At 34.6% G+C, this 17,827-nt stretch overlaps 1 protein-coding gene across 4 annotated transcripts in view; it reads right to left on the bottom strand.

Moving 5' to 3' along the window:
- NBEA (neurobeachin) overlaps nucleotides 1-17,827 on the bottom strand; it is a 519,980-nt gene that overhangs the window by 266,938 nt on the left and 235,215 nt on the right. For all 4 annotated transcript variants that reach the window (XM_050890741.1, XM_050890750.1, XM_050890767.1 and 1 more), the window contains one exon: nucleotides 3,324-3,385. In XM_050890741.1, coding sequence (XP_050746698.1) covers nucleotides 3,324-3,385 — 62 coding nt within the window. The remainder of the gene's footprint in view (nucleotides 1-3,323; nucleotides 3,386-17,827) is intronic.

The raw sequence follows: 17,827 nt of genomic DNA, 5'->3' as shown, positions 1-17,827 counted from the left end.
TTTATATAAGAAATAAAGAAAATAAAGCCTTCAAATCAACCTAAATTTTAATCTAGTGAAGTAGGTGATACTAGGAAAAAATAAAATGGGTACAGGGAAGCAAGTCACAGTACAAGAGAGATTCTGAAAATACAAAGAGTAGAACTTTTTGTTCTTCTCCAAACCCACAAATGATGCACTATCCCTACAGGAGTTCCTTTAAAACTTAAAATATATTTTTCACAGAAACTCCAAATTCCTTTGGGGGAAAGGCTTGATTGCATATCCCTCAGAGTCTAAAAGGTTACCCATATGAACTGAATTATCCATGACATGTACCTCAGACATTTGTAATGTGATATTTCATGTAAATTTAGACCATACCTTGGACGTGAGCCGCTGGCAATGTTGATTTTATTCAGGAGCTCAGATAAGAAAAAAAATTCTGACATCCTTGCTAATCTGTAGTCGTTAACATGGAATTTCCAACATAAAGAGCATAAAAGCATCTAATTTGCTGTAGCAAATGAAAGGAAAACAAACTTCGCATTTCCCTTTCCTTTTCAATGTCTAAAGTTACTCTGTTCAGTGCAAACAAAATTTTACTTTTCAAAGGTTTTTAATATCGTCATCTATCTTTTGAGTGACACATTTCAAACTTCCCCACGTAATCTGTAAAATGTCATTCAATTTGAATATGAAGGATTTAGCCATGTTAGGAAGAAAAGCCCTAGTTACATTAGGATTACTAAAAAACCGCAGCACTTTATAATATTTCCAGTTCATATTACTCAATTTATCATATGGAAAGGCTCAGATAGCACTATCTCTTTTTTTATAGAGATGAGTTAACCTCATTTGCTGTGGACAACATCTCCTAAACTCCTAATTCCAAGTTCTGTTAGCTATAGGCTGGATTACGATATTTGTCTGTCTGCCATTCTCTTCTAGTCATCTTACATATTAGTATTTTTATAGCATCTACCTTGTGTTTTCTTTTGACAAATAGTTTTAAAATGTAAATAGAAAAAAATAACAATTTTTTTCCTGCAGATGAATGGAACTACAGACTTGATTGTTTAGTACACCTATAGGATTAAATACAATATTCTGTGGAGATGCAATTTACAGAAGCAATACCTTTGGAGTTAGGAAGGTGAGGGGAGGGGAATGCAGTTTGCACCACTACAGCCCCCTGTTGACCAATTCCTGCAGAAACATTTAACATCACCAACAAACATTACAGCATTAGCTTCTGAAGTACTTAGTAATAAACAGACATCAGGACACAAAATCTTCCTTATTTAGAAGATAAGGAAACAACCCTGAAGTATCAGTTGGGGTATAAAAACTAAAAGCTTGCAATTTCTGCAAGTAATTGGGTAGATGGAAAATAGCTCTCCCAAGCAAACACTGAAGAAAATAAATAAATGTTCAAAACTTCAAAATGATCAGGCTCTTCACATTATTTCAGGTATAAAATGAATCTTATTTTTAAAATAGCCAAATATTTTGAAATAATAAATAACATGTATAATAGTTGCAAAAATAACAAATTGATTTAGCTGCATTTGTTACATAGCTGTATTGGGATGTCTAAAGAAAAAGCATTACAGAAAGAGCTTAAATTTCTCTCTCTTCCTTTCAATCAATATTTGAGGCAAAGTTTCATCTCTAGGGCCCTTAATGGCAGGAATTCCTGGAGCCAGTAAATGAGTAATGTTAAACCTATGATTAGATGATGAGGCCATCAAAGACACTAGACCCTAATGCTACATTCCACTTTATTCCTGAGAACTGCAGTAAAACCAAAGGCTAGGGAAGAAAGGGCTGTAAGTTATTCCCTCCCTCAAGAAAATGTTTCAAAAGCTGCTAAAAAAAAAAAAGGAAAAAAAATTGCATGACATGAACATAGAGCTCAAAAGCCTTAATGGATCTTTTGGAATTTTCCTGGAACCCAGGACTTCACCATTAGGTAACAAATTTTTCAAGTGCCCTGCTGGAGAAGGTCTGAAGTTCAAACCCCACTGAGCATTCCTGCCAGGGATGTATTTTTCTTTTACTTTTCCCTAACCAATATCCACCCTGGCTAAAAGAGGAAGAAAAAAAAGGAAGAGGAAAAAAAAAAAAAGGAAAACAAGATGTAATGATTTCCTTATGACACCAGCTCGAAGAAACGCAACCTACGGACTGGCAAACAGCAGGTAAGTTGGAACTCCCTCCCCCAAAATCAGTTGTAAATGTTAATTATTTTCAGATAGATTCCTCAAAAGTAGATCTTAATTTCATTTACCCCTAGAAACTAATTTGTTTTCAGTACATTTTTCGTGCATGTTAATGTGCAGCAGTGAATGCTCAAGTAAAGCTACAAACAAGTAATTTCCCTTGGTAATAATGTAACAAGTTAACCTGGGCATTTTATATACTAACTTGGTTTGAGTCTAACTGGTATTATAAATCTGTGGGGAACTTGGTACATGAAATGCTGTTAATAAGACTTTAGAGAAGTGTAAAAACTTGTGAAGTTATTTGGATCTGTTAGGCCATCATATTTTTCTTATATTTTACAAAATGAGCAAAGTTCTAAAATGTTTGTTAATAACTTAATACTGGCAGTTTAAAGTAAAAGGCTACATATATGAAATTAGCCAATAACAATTCTGTCAAAACAAATAAAACTAAAATTGAGATAGAAACAATCCAAACAGTATGAGGAATTATTTTGGTTTTGAATTTTTTACTTGTGAAAGCAATTCAAAATGTTAATTGATTCAGATTTCTGAGAAACCCATTACTGCTATGCTAAAAACCCAATAATTAACCGCAGCATTTTTTAAATAGAAATACTCTGCTTCTGCCAGTTCTTGAGGACTACCTAAATCATGTTCCTCTACTTTTTATATACTGATAGCTACATAAAATATCCAATAAGTTATGTCATGTATATCAAAAGTAATAAAGTCACCACAAAGTAAGGTTTTAAAAAATTGCTAATTCAAAGACAGATTTCAACATAAAATTATGACAACAATATCCTATTTATGTATTCTAAATAAGAACTGGCTTGAAAGAGAGTTCATACACAGAACAAGTGCATAATGTACATCCATACACTTTTACCAAAAAATGCAAATATGCGTTGTATACCCTGTGAATACAGAGAAACTATGGAATGTAGTAAAAAAAAAAAATCTACAATTTATATGCTACCAGAAGAGATTAATTTGTATTTTCTTATACTGAAATGGAAGAAAGAAACAAACAGCAAGATACAATTGTTAGGCTGGCAGTAATCCAGCACTATGCAAAGAAACTAATACAATTAAAACCAGAGAACATCTTACCTGTGAACAAAGCAGCATAACAAGTTCAACCACTGAAGTACTCGACTTCATACAAACCAGACCTGCAATAAATAGTCAAAAATGAATTTACAAGATTGGTGATATTTAGTTATTATAGCTCCATGGTTTCACAAATTCCATAAAATGTCTGTAATGTATATTTTTTATCACACAAATTCACTGAAACGAGTTTCAAGCACAATTATCTGAGAATTTCAGATTGAAACATACTGAAATGTTCAGAAAATATCAAAGAATCACCTGGAATAATCTATACCAGGTTCAGGACAGAATGTTTTTAAGTTGTCTTTTTGGCACTTAGCTTAGTTCATTATTTAGCTAAATATACAAATAACTACCTATCTATATCATCCAAAGCAATTTAACATACGATAAACATAAGAAAATAACCTTTGAATATTAAATCCTGTAAATTCTTAAGAATAAACTGGTCAGATATTAACAGGTAGAGAATAAGGCCTCTGCTTAGAAATTATTTTAATTTTCATCTGGTAATTGATTTTCCTGTAATTGAAAGCTTGAGTATTAATGAAAGAGGCATTAACGTGAAATCTTATTTTTATTAAAATTATAACACATAACTTGTAGGCTGTGTTTCTTAAAACAAACCTTGAATTACGCAGTGTAACTGTTACTCATTGTTTTGTACATAATTTAAATAACCAATACCTGCCACTATTGTAAATACTTGTTTGCAGCTTTGGAAATGCAAATTTACTTTCTGAGAGAAGGATATCCTATTTAAGTATTTAAAAGATGCATTGTAAAGACACAAGGAGGAAATTACACTTCTGCTGTTAACTTTAGATATGGTAGCTTCTGTTATCTAAAATCATATAGACATTGATATGATGGTTTAGGGCATGGAAACACTTTGGTTGTGTTATAAAAATGATAAATTCACAAATACAAAGGTTACAACTAAGGACTAAATAGGAAGCTGAAAAGTAAACTGATGTGCTTTAAGCAGGTTTCTACAAACAGCGATTAGAGACAAAAGCACTCCTACACAATAGCACGTATATTTATTGCGGGTGGTGGATAAATACCCTTTTGTGCCCATTTTGCTAACAACCCCATCCTTATTGTATAGTAACACAGAACAAGCTGTAAGAAGCCACTAGGATTCCATTCTATCAGATATATGGGCAGACAGTTAACTAATGAAATAAGAGGCAGATGTGCAAAGCTCATTTAGGGAGACAATTGCTGTAATTGATCAGCTATTCTCACGCTCAAGTGCTAGAGGATCAGAAAGATTAATGGGATACTTATCACCTGCAGGCTACCTCCACTGTTTGAAAGCTGACAAAGAAAATCCAAACAGAAGACTGAACTCTACAGTTCAGCCAATGCAGGTAGCGCAGGCATATCAAATATTTTATCACAGAATGTTCTCTGGTTTATTATGAATCCACCTCATATTCTGTAAAACTAAAAAAAAAAAAGTCTTTTCTGTCACACACTCACTTATCATCTTTCAAAATCAGACCTCAGGTGTATTAAAACATGATTAAGGCAAAATAATGCTCTTAGAAACATATTCCCATGCTACAGTCTTCTAAATTTGTACATGTCTTTACCTTCTGATTTTATATCAAAACAACAAATGTATCCAGAATAAGCATCATACACAGTTATGAAAAATAAACCAATTAAATTATGTAACAAATGTTTATGCATCAGCCGTAATTTCTTTGTATCTTCACCAGGTTTCCAAAAAGAAGAGAAAACTTGATGCAAAAAATACACTTTAAAGAGAAACACATAACGAATATTTCCTGGCTTAATTCATTAAATTAGAAGTTCTTAACTTTCAAAGACAGTTGGGAGATACTTATGCCACCTGTGTAGCTTCAAACAATATGAAAAAAAGTCTGGAGTGTGGACCAAACCAAACATGCCTAAAATGGCACAAAGCCAGGATAAGTACTCATGATTATCATCCAGATAACAATGATGATCTAGTCCTAATGACACAAACGCTGTATACATAATAAAACAGGACTCTCTGTTTGAAGGAAGTCATAATTACCCTAGTGCAAAATTTTCTATTTACAATAATAAGAAATTTCATATACTATATCTAACTTTTTAATAGCCTGATGATTCTACGGGCTTGAGTAAAGTGGTTGTCTGACCTAAAATTGATGTCTTTTCTCTATTTGTCTGGACATCACTTGATAATTTTTGTATCTGACATCCAATCAACTGCAAGCTTGGATGTACCATTCTAGCATTGGAAAGGAGAATCAAACTGATTTTGGTGAAATTCAGAAAAAGAAAGAGGAAGATACAGAACTGATACGTGGTTAGCACATCAGCACACCCATTAGTTGTAACCAGCTCTGTAATTGCCTGCTGATGAAACAACCCATTGATAATAGCCATTAACACCTCTCATAACCAGTAGTATTCAAAACTTGACATTCTAAGAGGCTGGTTTTCATGTCAAAAAGAAACAAATCACTACCTTAGAGACTGTAGTTCTTTTTACATGTGAAAATGCAGAGGGAGATAGGAAAGCCTTATAAAAGAAATTCATGGTGTCAAAGATGGATGCAAGGAATATCCTTTGCAGAGCGCTCAGTCTACAGCAGAAATTAAGTGTGCAGCACTCTCGTTACAAATAAGCAAAAAAAGGAGTAGCCATGACAGAAAATGGGGAATCCCATGTATCTTGATGGGTAGGAAGAAGGAAATAGAAACAGAAATAGTTTCTATTCAGCTTTAAGTATTCATACCATACATTCCTTGAAGTAGAACAGAATACAGAAACGTGAAACATTCATAGCAGGGCCATCATTTCACATTATAAGTTTCTTGCTTATCAGCCTCCTCCTCCCACTTCAGGGACTCCTTCCACTCAAATCATATGAGGGAAAGTGTGTGCCCTCCATTACATGCTCCATTTCCTCCTTCCTAGCTACCAAGGGCTCTGTTTTTGTGTCCCTTGTGCTTCTTCCCGTTTTTGCTTATTCCTGATTAAGCAGTTAAGATTTGAAATAAATAAAGATTTTTTTCCTGCTATGCAAAACACAGTTAATCTTCTGAGTTTACTGTCAGAGCTGTTGTGGAGTCAATAGTAGAGAATGACAAAAACAGATCAGACCTAATGGAGGACAGATCCATTTCTGCCCAGTAGGAAAAACTGTCAGAATGCAATCTCTGCTTTATGAAGATCCCACATAATCAAAAACTGCAGGAGTAAGTTAAGGAAGAATCACCATCCCTGTCCTGTTTAACTTATCCTACAAAGACCAGAAAAAAGATCATTTTAATACTCTTTTGGTTTTTAGATTTGCACCGTCCTCTGTTCTAGGAAGTCCAACTTGTTATGAATTGCCTCACTGCTTTTGGCTTGGTACAGACACTAACATAATTTCCTTCAGCAGACAGTATATATTCTAACAGACAGAAATAAAAAAGGAGGAAGAAAATGTTCTGCTCGCATTTTACAGACAGAAGAGAAGACACAAACTGGTTGAGGTATCTTCATAAAATCAAAAATAGAATATGTAGCATGAATCAGAATAAAGATCAATTTCCTAAGTCCCAAACACACTAACAACTGCATTTATTCTTCCTCTTTACCGTTCTACAGGATTTGACAGAGATTTTTAGTGTGTACAAAATTTTATTAGATTTAACTTAACGAGAAACAAAAATGGTAACAAGTACTGAAAAATAATGGCTTCTCTGACTGAGGAGAGCACACAAGTCTATTTTCAGTGCTCTTTCCCCCTCCACTTAACTCCAATGAGAAAAAGTACTTGCAATTCAAACTAAAACTGTTGCCTGCATTCTTCAGCTGCAGATAAGTTCTTCCTATACCATCTGTATCAAATGCCATTAAGGAAGCTAATGTAATTACTAAAATACAAATGGATATTTCCTGCATACAGCAAGGTTAAAAAGGTCACTGTTTAACTGAATGGAGTACGTGCTCTTTATATTTGCTGTTCTTAGTACTTTTCTTCATGGTCTCTTCTCAGTCCATTAAATATAGCCATCAAAATTCAGCAATTTGATGGCAACAATGACCACATATATGGATGCAAAAACTGGGAGCATCAAGTGCGTGACCTTAGCTAATCTGGAATAAATGATGTATGCCTGGCAATTATCTTGAAATGCTCTGGTTTACTGGACTTCTTTTTCAGTGTTCTTCCGTTGGCCCAAAGATATGCTAATTATTTCTTTTCACTATGACTTATTAATGTCTAAAAAAAGCTTAATTTCAACTATACTATTTTAGTCACGCCTGTGGCATTAATGAAGTCATGGGTTCAAAACCTCGAAGTCACCATGCTGAACTAGTCAGTGTGAATTTCTATTTTGAAGAAATATAATGTAAGCTGATAAAATCAATTTTTTTAAAAATTCTTATGAAATAAGATCATGGTTTTGAACTTCTTTTTATTATTATTAATACAATGTGTGTATGAGTCTAACTGAATACCACCACAATTTCATCTGGTCTTTATCAAGGTTTGCCTGCATTTTCTTTCAATGATTTTACTTTGTGTCAACTTAAACCCTTACTGGAACTGGAATCAATTGTAATATTAGCAAAAACAAAAGTTAAATGTTTTATATATCTAATGTTCAGCTCAGAAAAAAAAATGCAATTAACTACACTTTAGAGCCTGCAGAAATCTTTCACTCAATTATAGCTTCTACTTATCTGAAAGTCTCAGGTATGGCTAAATAAAAAGCCTGAGAAAGTTTAATCCATTTAACCCAGTTCACAGAGAAAACTTGGCCTGTATTACTCCTGTAGAGCATGTCATCAAAACTACAGAAGCTTTGTATAGAAAAAAATGCTTATGACAAAATAAAGACATGCTATTATATGCATTATTTTATTAACATATGACAAGTGCATAAAATGTACTTAGAAATTAGCATAAGGTCCTAAAACTAGACCAAAAAAAAAATCAGAAAATACCAGAATTCCTTTTCTTTTTTAACTTGTATTTTTGTAAGGTCAGCTATCTTCTATTTCCTACTGATATAGTCTTCCATGTACTTTAAACAAAACTGTATTATTTCAAATTGTTCACTATAATTACTGGTAACTCATACCGTGGTATCTCTTCCCATAATCCTCACTGACTTCTGTGCCAAGAGACAGAGTAGGAATTTTCCACCGGTAATTACTACTCACAAATTGTGTCTTCATTTTTGATAGATTATTCCCTTATACTCTGTTCAACATTTGTTAGGAATGGCACAACAAAGTTTCAAGGACAGTTCATGCTGGTGACAGAAACTAAGGTATGTTTTGGCTGTGACAGTACTAGGAAAAAAGTGATAGTGATATTTTGGTTGGAAATGCGAGTTTTCCTTCAGGTTTATTTGTTCTTGCAAAGCGTCTTTTCTGCCGGCAAAATCTTATGGTGAATTTTTTCTTGAAATATTTTGCTAAATCCAACTTAGGATCAAAGAAATAAACTTAGGATTTCTTTTTTGACCATTAATTAAAATTATTTGGATAGTTTAAATCTACTTTATTCCCTCTCTGCCATACGTTGTCATTCAGAGAAACCTAGATTCAAACTGATGTTTTTAATCAATTATCAAGTTGCTGGTGAGTTCACTACAGATCTGAAAAGAGAGAGTATGGAGGGAAAATATAAAGATAGGTGAGAAGTTTGAAAGTAAATTCTAAGTATGTAAAACTATTAACTGAAATGACAGACGTTCTTATTCCAAGCAATGCAATTATTAGGGGAAAAAAAAGGCAAGATGTGTATTAAACAGAATGTAATGTTTTGCAAGATTACACTCAAAATTGGTTTTAGAACTATACATATGTCACATATTTTGTAGACATTTAAATTACACTAATGGTCTTAATTTATGAAAAGCAAAGGCTGGCAAATATTCAGGAATTGCAGAAAGTCTGCAGATGGAAATCACAGCCATGTTGCAAAATAATTACAACTTCACTTTTACTAGATGAAAGGAAACGCTATTCCAAAGAACGTAACTCACTAAAATAACAAAGTCAGGGTTATGGGTTTAACAATTCCCTTCAGCAGCCTTGACTGGCAGAACACAACATTACCACCAACTCTAGGGACCATGAAGGATGGCTGTATTAGTACTCCAGACCATCCTTTGTATGGGTAGATCTCCTTTGCAGAGCAGAAGAGTGACACAGAAAAACATGATGAATGTGAATTTGACTCGGTGCTTTTGTAGTTGATCAAGACAGTTATACTTCTTATAGGATTTTTTGTTATGGTGAAAGACACTGCACAACACATGCAATATTCTTTATATCTGGTACCTGAAAATCTAGGAAAGGTATCATTCAGGTTATCAAATGAAATACCTTTAAAATATTATCAGAAATCTTTAGAACTCATATCTTAAGATAACCATCTCAAATAAACACTGATAGGTCAACATAAAATAATAGATTTTGATCTGTTCAAACCCAACTCAAATATGTAAAATAAAACAGATCTTAATACTAGGCTAATATTTAAAAGAATAAAAATATTATGTAACAGTTTCCTGAATTACTTTAATAAAGTAAGAAAACCTATACTTCTTCACCACTGCAGTTACTAAAAAGGAATCTAAATGAGGACTATAAAATATCCAGATGGAATCACAGAATGGCAAAAACCCTTGAGAGCATACCCACAGAGAGGGGATTTATTACAATGTATACATGATTTACTTTTTAAAATTACAGACTTTTGTATTGTGATCCCATGAATAGTAATGATATTGACAAAACTGATGCTGGTGCCACATTACTCTGAAGAGTCTAGCCTTACACCAACATATGGAATTTTTGTCAATTTTCCATTATTGTTAATGGGATGCACAAATTCTCATTCATCAAATGAGAAGGAGATCACTTAATCTATAAAACAAAATCCACCACCTCTGTTCGGGTTAATATCTCACTGAAGATTTTCAAAACTGATCCAGTTTTTCCTTTAGTGCCTGCAGTAATTTTTTCCTCGGCCAACAGTCCATTAGGGATTTACTCAATATACGCATTTGTGTTTCTCTGTCCTTCTCTTAAAACAGTATCTCTTTGGATGGATCTCTTTTCAAATATCTGTTGTGACATAGTGAACTAATATGCTCATCTAGTTGCTCTACCAGGACAGATCTAAAATTTATATCAATCTATCATGTATCAATTGAGAAATTGTTCTAATTAGCATTAATAACACAAAATTATTCTTTTCATATAAAAGAATACAACACAAATGTTAATTATAAGAAACCAATTCCCTGTTAAATTTAGGTGAAGAAGATTTTTTTTTTTAACAATATGATACTTATTATATACTAGAATTTAATTTGGAAACAAAATGTGTTTCCTTCTCTTCTAAAGTCCCCTTCTAGACAATGGGTCAAAACAACCAAACCAGTGATTACACTGCACTGCAGCAAATTAAAACACCTCTGATCTTGAAAATGTCTATAAAATTGAACTATTGCTTTTCTGTTGAAGTCTACTTCAGTTTCAGGTAGACTTGAGTAACTTACAAACATTTTATTTCGGTGGAAGCCTGGAAGAACCAAAAAATAAACTACATTTAGACAGAGGTTCTGGAAAATTCAAACCTCTTATTTATCTAGAAAGAATCTCAATGAAAACCATTCCAATTTTCTTCCAAACACCCAACACTTCACTGTGAAAATTAAAATATGATCCTGAAAGTCTTCTGATTTCCCCCTTTATCCTATGATATTACTCAAATAAGTGGCTCAAAGTTGTGGCTGCATTTCTGCCACAGCTGCTGCCCTGGATATTTTATTTCAATGGATGGAGTAAGAAAAAAATTAATGGAAAAAGCCATTTAAAAATTAATTTAAAATGTGAAAAGTTAAAAGATTTTTCAAGTTTTGTCATGTGACATTTTCTCAAGATGCCATTCTTTTCTTGATCAAGTCGCTATTTTTGTGATTAAATTTGTAGAAAAATTACTAAATGAAAACAATCGATACCAAAGAAGTTGCCACATATTCAACAATGGGAAAAAACAACTATTCTGAGATTTTATGTTCTACTAATCCCTCACAGTTTTCTTATCTAAATGAAGAAACATCTACCCCTCCTTTCTCTTTTTTCTCAGTCCTTCACCTCCTTTCAAATCTGTGTTACAGGAAATACATTTCTGAAGAACTACCTCAACAGTCAATTATTTTCAAAGAAGTATACAAGCAGAAATCAGAACATTAATTTCACTAACACAAACAAGTGTTTATACTTTGTATCTTCACTACACCTATGATGCTTTCTCTTCATCTCAAGAACCTTTTCCAATTCTTTCTAAAGCTGTCAGAAGTGACATTCTGGACAAGATGGATCATAAGTATGATCCTAAATGACAGTCTCTAGAATATCATGCTTTCCCTGAAAATGCATTACTCAGTGGTTTTTTTTTTCCTTAGGTATGAGGTTTTCTTTTTCTCCTGAAATTTGTTAACTTTTCCTTAGCTTCAGTCTATAACTTATTCCTATTTGATGCCCTATTTTCTGTGCTTATTTATTCTTTTTTGTTTCTCTCCTCTTTTTTCAAACATAGGAATTGTATTTTGTTTCCTTCTTTCTACTACTACCTTCTAGTTCTTTGTTACATTCTTTCCTATTATCAGGGGGAATATTATCATCATGGCATGACACAACTGAAATGTGTGTATGGTGAATGACAAAAAAGGAAGGCGAGAAACGGATAAGCTGCACAGCAGTAAAACCACTTACTCTTTACTGGTCCTCCTTACTTCCTTATATTTCTTCTCTTTGGCAACCTTGAGGCCATACTGAGAGATCAGTGAGTGAACCAGTGCAGCTACAAATAGGAAGTATAACAAAACCTCACAGAACTCATGCAGCTTCCTACATTTCTAAGGCCAAGATGACCATTGTTTTAAGTAGGTGTGATCTCCTGAGTAGCATAACCCACCAGCTAATTTTTGTATCTAGTTGAGCAAATTGTTGGTGAACTAACATTTTGTTTAGACGGTAATTGTTTTCTGAGAATTTGATAACAAGGAAAAAAATAAATTTCCATTTCCATGCTGAACTTTGCTGACCTTAGTTGGCAGCCATCAGATCTTGCTCCTATCCCGAAGCAGTACTGACAAATGGTAATCATTCTAAAACAGTGTCTCTCAAAACACAGAACTGTACCACAGTCATAGATCTCTTGAAATAACTTGTATTTCTTGTGTTTCAGTTTTCTTTATTTACTTGACAGTAACATTGTTATGGGCTCTCCCTAGACCTGCTTTGACATCACTTTGCCATCTTAATTTGACATATCACAACTGTCTCTGTTGTCTGACAAGTTCTTTCAGCATGAGGGTTTCCCATTGCAAGAAAATCTCCACAGACAACATCACTATTAGTATAAAAAGATTGGATCATAAAATTCCACATACCAACAGACAAAAATAAGACAGGATATAAGACAATATATGTTTTGCAGGTTTGGTTTTTTGGGGGGAGATAAATTTTAACATAAAGTTACACTGAACACAGTAAAGATATATTCTCTTAGTCCTTGCAAAAATAATCCCAGGTCTGTAGGGAGTCTGTTAACATCTAGATAAATCAAGCTTGATGATTCATTAATGTTTATGCTATTGTTAACATTTTCTTCTATCAAAAACAAAGGGCTCTATAAATAGGTATATTTTTAAGATTCAAGTGTAGTAGTTTCTCAAGTTAATTGATTCAAGAGTTTTTGTGGAATATTCTTTGTTTATGCCTTGAAGGCATGGAAACAAGCACATCCATATCCAGTAGGATGAACTGTAGAAGTGCCTTTAAATCATTAGGACAAGTAAGGGAGGTTTGTAAACTTGGTCACTGATTAAAAGGTTTCAGTCTGGGTCATAAGAGCAGGTGATAAGTAGACACAGAGTTAAGGAATATAGAAGGAGAAACTGTGACCAGCCCTAATGAGATTAGTTTTGTAAAGAACCTGGACATAGAGCTCAGCCTACACGGAAAAGGATTATTAGACTATGCCTCATGAGAAATACATCTTTCAGTGCAAAATCTGATACAGAGATGTTATTTGCACCCTATAGCTTATCAGAGTTAGGTAGTTCTCTGGAAAATACTGCTGGGATAATAAAGTAGATTGATTCCATTTTTAGGCCTTTAGAGGACAAAGGGTGGGGCAAATACCAGCCTCACTGTTTCAAGTCCAAAATCAGGCAGAGTCCCCTGCTGAGTTCTGAATGATGAATTAAGTGGAATAAGAACCAGAGAACCTCTGCCTGTGGCGAGCTTCAGTCACAGCATGAACATCCTGTAGATGCTGAATACCTTTTCGGCATACCACCTCGTTTTTCTTTGGACCTGGACAGTAGAGGAGAAAATAATAAGGGGGAAAAAGGTGGCTGTTCTAAAATAAAATTGTACAACTTAGTCCAGCGTTACCATGCAGCACTGCTGTATACCTGATATGATGAGTCCACCTACAGGCTATGTTACAGTAGCGCCTGTACATGTTAAGAACTTTCTCAAGAATCTTTTAAAAATTATTTCCTTGAAATAACATTAAATAGATCTCTTGCTACTCTTTTTGCAGTAGGAGGCAAACTTACTAAAAAATAAAGGGAAAAAAAGAAAATTATTTTCCCTGAAACCTGAAAGTTAGAACACGAAGGAAGACAGAGGGACATCTGACCTGGATGGTATTAGGACAAAGAAGGAGTATGAAGTCATCAGGGAGGGTATTCTTCTAGAGTTTTAAGGCAAAAAGACCAGTCCTTTCTAGGCCTTACGGCTTGCAACTGGAATACAGGCTACTAGCTTGAAAAAGAGACTTGTGAGAAAGTGCCCAATACTGCTGAAGGTAAGTGGGACCCAAAGACTACAAACAACTCCTTTTCTCGCCCTTTAAAGGCTCCAATATTTTGTGCATTTCCTTATATGCTTTAGAAGAACAGCAACTGATACTGTTTGGTTTCTAATATAATTTTTATAGTAGCACTTTCAACAGCAATTTAGTAACTTCAAACATCTAGTGGCTTCTGTATTTTCAAGGATAACTTTCAGAGCTTCTTTTCAGCAAACCCAACTACTTTACACTGTTACCAGCTTTTGTTTTCCTGAGGGCATTTTTTTTTTTTTTTTTTTTTTTTACTGCTGGACTCTCTTAACCCCTTCTGTTTAATATATGCAGTTGATTCTAAACTTTACAATTAGCCTCACATTTTCAGTCATTTTTTCTCCATTGGCAAAGCAACAGAACCACCCCAATTTCTGCCTAATGGGAACTCCACACATTTTGGATTGTAAAGATATCTTGATTATTAATTAATGTAACAATGATAATATAATCAATGACATATAATCTGAGTGCCAACAACAATTTCTACCCTTAAGTTACGCTGGGACCACACAAGCCAAAGACAAAGGAGAGGGCATGAGCAGTTAACCTCTGTTACATAGTCTAATACATCTTAGTAAGTGTCCAATTCATTAGACAGGGATAGAGTGGCTCATATGTGTAATTAATTATTGGCAAGTTTACTTTCAAAAAGGTGCCAGATGCTGTGCATTTCCTAGTTGCTATCTGGATCTCTGATCTGTAATGTTTCCTGCCATGTTAAACATCTGTTCAGAACATACTTCTGCGCGCAGGAACTTCAGTAATTCAGGAGTTAAATCTTCAAAATGGAATGAATGTGTATCCCCTTCACTTTCTGGTGTTTGTAATGATATCCCTTTAAAGGCATCATAAAGGAATATTATATGAAAGAAAAATGTTCTGTAACTGGTGTGGGGGTCATTACAGTTTGAAGATTTCACTGTGGATAAATAACAGACACTTCTGCTGTGGCACCTGCTCTTCAGTTCCTCTTCTGAATGTCAGTATTGGCATCTGTCCTGTCACTAGTAGCATATTCTGAAAAACAGTGTGGAAGTTGCAAAGCTTTGAACCTTAACTCTGCTGGAGTACGCGTAAATAAATAGGCAGATTTGAATAACCATTTAACCTTTCATCATTTCTTTGTTCCTACCATACAGACTTCTGGAAAACTGGTGGTGTTTTCTGTCTCCATGTGTATCCATGGATGTTTTTTAGTAAAAAACACTTTCAGTCCCGAAGTGTTTGCAGAAACATGAGCATACTGTGGAGCCTTTCAGTAAGACACTAAGAGCTAATCATAGACACAGAATTTCTTACAACAAATTTCTTACAAGCCTATAAATAGCAGTTTGAAATTCATGAACTTTTTTTTTTCCTGTTTATGAAGGGATTACAACATGTGCAGGCAGGATTTCAATCAGCAGCAGCATTTTAAATTATATCCATTGGATGATTTCAAGGGTTTTCATGCCCTGTTTCAAAATTACCTATTGTTTTCTTCATGGTAAAACCCAAATCTCGCAAATTACTTGCAGAAATTCATAAAGTGAAAAAGGAAAATACATAAAAACCATCCTCACAGTGCAAATCAACATTCAAAGCTTGTAACAATATAAAGTTATTCAATGTGTTGTTAGTGATGATGAATGTTTTTAAACTTACTGAAGAAAAGCATTATCTGTAACTCATTATTGTTCCAACCTCATGATCTAAACAGGGCTTGTTTTTGGACTGTAGTGTGATTTCACTGGGATCTTTTTGCAAGTGTTTACAGTGAAAGATAAAAAGAAATCTATGAACAGGAATCCTATTACCACAAATCAAGGAAATCTGTCTTCCAGAGGATTGGGTCAGGCAATTCACTGGCTTTAACTGCACTGTGCCAAGCCTGCAGCATCACCTCTTACTAGACATAGAAGAATGTGCACTGAGACACCTAGGGCACATGGAAAGAAAGGAGTGGGAGGTGGCATGGCAGAGAAGAAATGTATTATAACTCCTTAGCCTTGACAACCCATTCGGAGTTCCTGCCCCAGTACAAACCAAACAATCCATAAGACTCCTGACCCTGACTGACTAGAGTGATCACATCCAGTGAGACACACACCGCAAATGACACTAACCTGACCTCCTCACAGAAACATTTTTTAACATTCACCTTGATTTCTAACAGGGATTCTCTGATGTTTAATAGGGTTGAGTTCCTACTGCTCTCTCTCTCAGTTCTGCTTTATAAATTGCTTTCCTGTTCCTTATGCTGCAATATCCACAGTGTTGTAAACACACAGTATATTACACAGCTGCAAATGAACCAGATGAGATGTTTTTGAGCTTTTCAGTTTTCCATTTATATACTACACGGTGATGGCATACCCCAAATGATAGTGCAGAGCAAATATTGAAGCTGACGAAAAAATACACATGTAACTACTGCCTCAGCCAAGACATTATAGGGTATCTTTTCTTTAAACAGATACCTATATTTGTGAATATTGTGTAAAAATAGCATCTTTTAAGCATCCCCTGTTAAACTGACTGAAACTGGCCAACACATTGAAAAGTTATTAAGGGAGTAAAAGGCTGATCCTCCTCACCCAGTGTGATCACATAAGTCTCATACCCTCAAGAAATCACATTAAAGTATATGTATGGCTATGCATTCATACACTTGCAAGGGCTCTCTGAAATCTGGGACCAATCTATAGCTGGCATGAGCCTTATATGAGGCTTGTCTGAATAGACAAACTTCACTATGTAGAGAAAGGAGAAAATGTCTCATACTAAAATGCGCTTCAAGGTAATGATTAAATAACTTCTTAAAAAATAAAAATCAGTTCTTATACACACACACATAAAAAAAATCAGAAGAAAGGCTTATTTCATACAGTGACTTGACCACTGAGCATCTTTGATGCCTCAAGGAAAGATGATATATTCTCGACTGCATCTGCAGTTGAAATGCAGTCAACTGCAGAACAAGGAAAAACCACCTTTTTTACTGATCCCTGCAGGTGGCTAGCTGATACTGAAGTACATCTGTCTATGACCATGTGAACAAACGCAGTGATAGCAATGTTAGAGCAAATTAAGGTTAATGCAGACTGTCATTCCTTGCAGGGTATGGCACAGAGGAAAAGGGGATTCACAGGCTCCAAAGCCACAAAGAAGCTCCAAAACCATTCAGCAAATACATGACATTTTTCCTCCTGAGAAGCTGGACTGAAGACTATATTTAGAAAGAACATTTAAAACAGTCATAAAGACTGCAAGTAACATGTTTTCCAATGTTATTTACCCTCACTAGGCATTCTGTTGGTAGAAAGGCTAAGACATCCTGTAGTATCTAACTTCTTTTTATCTCTTCTCTTTGGTACATCAAACAAATCAAGCTCCTTACATTGTACTTCATGGAGTTTATCTCCCATCCATCAATCACTCCGGTGCCCCGCTCTTTTGTTCCCTCTGCAGTGTGTGCGTATCATTCTTGAAGTGCTGACTATAGAACCAGATGGTAGGAGTTTTAGTGAAGTTGTGCACAGAAATGAAATCACCTCCTCATCTATTCTTCCTAGGCATCCAAATATTGGACAAGTCTTTGTTGCCTCAGCACTG

The sequence above is a fragment of the Gymnogyps californianus genome, chromosome 1 (genome assembly GCF_018139145.2).
Source record: "Gymnogyps californianus isolate 813 chromosome 1, ASM1813914v2, whole genome shotgun sequence".
Lineage (NCBI taxonomy): Eukaryota > Metazoa > Chordata > Aves > Accipitriformes > Cathartidae > Gymnogyps > Gymnogyps californianus.
The sequence above is the reverse complement of the archived record's forward strand: the minus strand, read 5'-3'. Positions and strand labels throughout refer to the sequence as shown.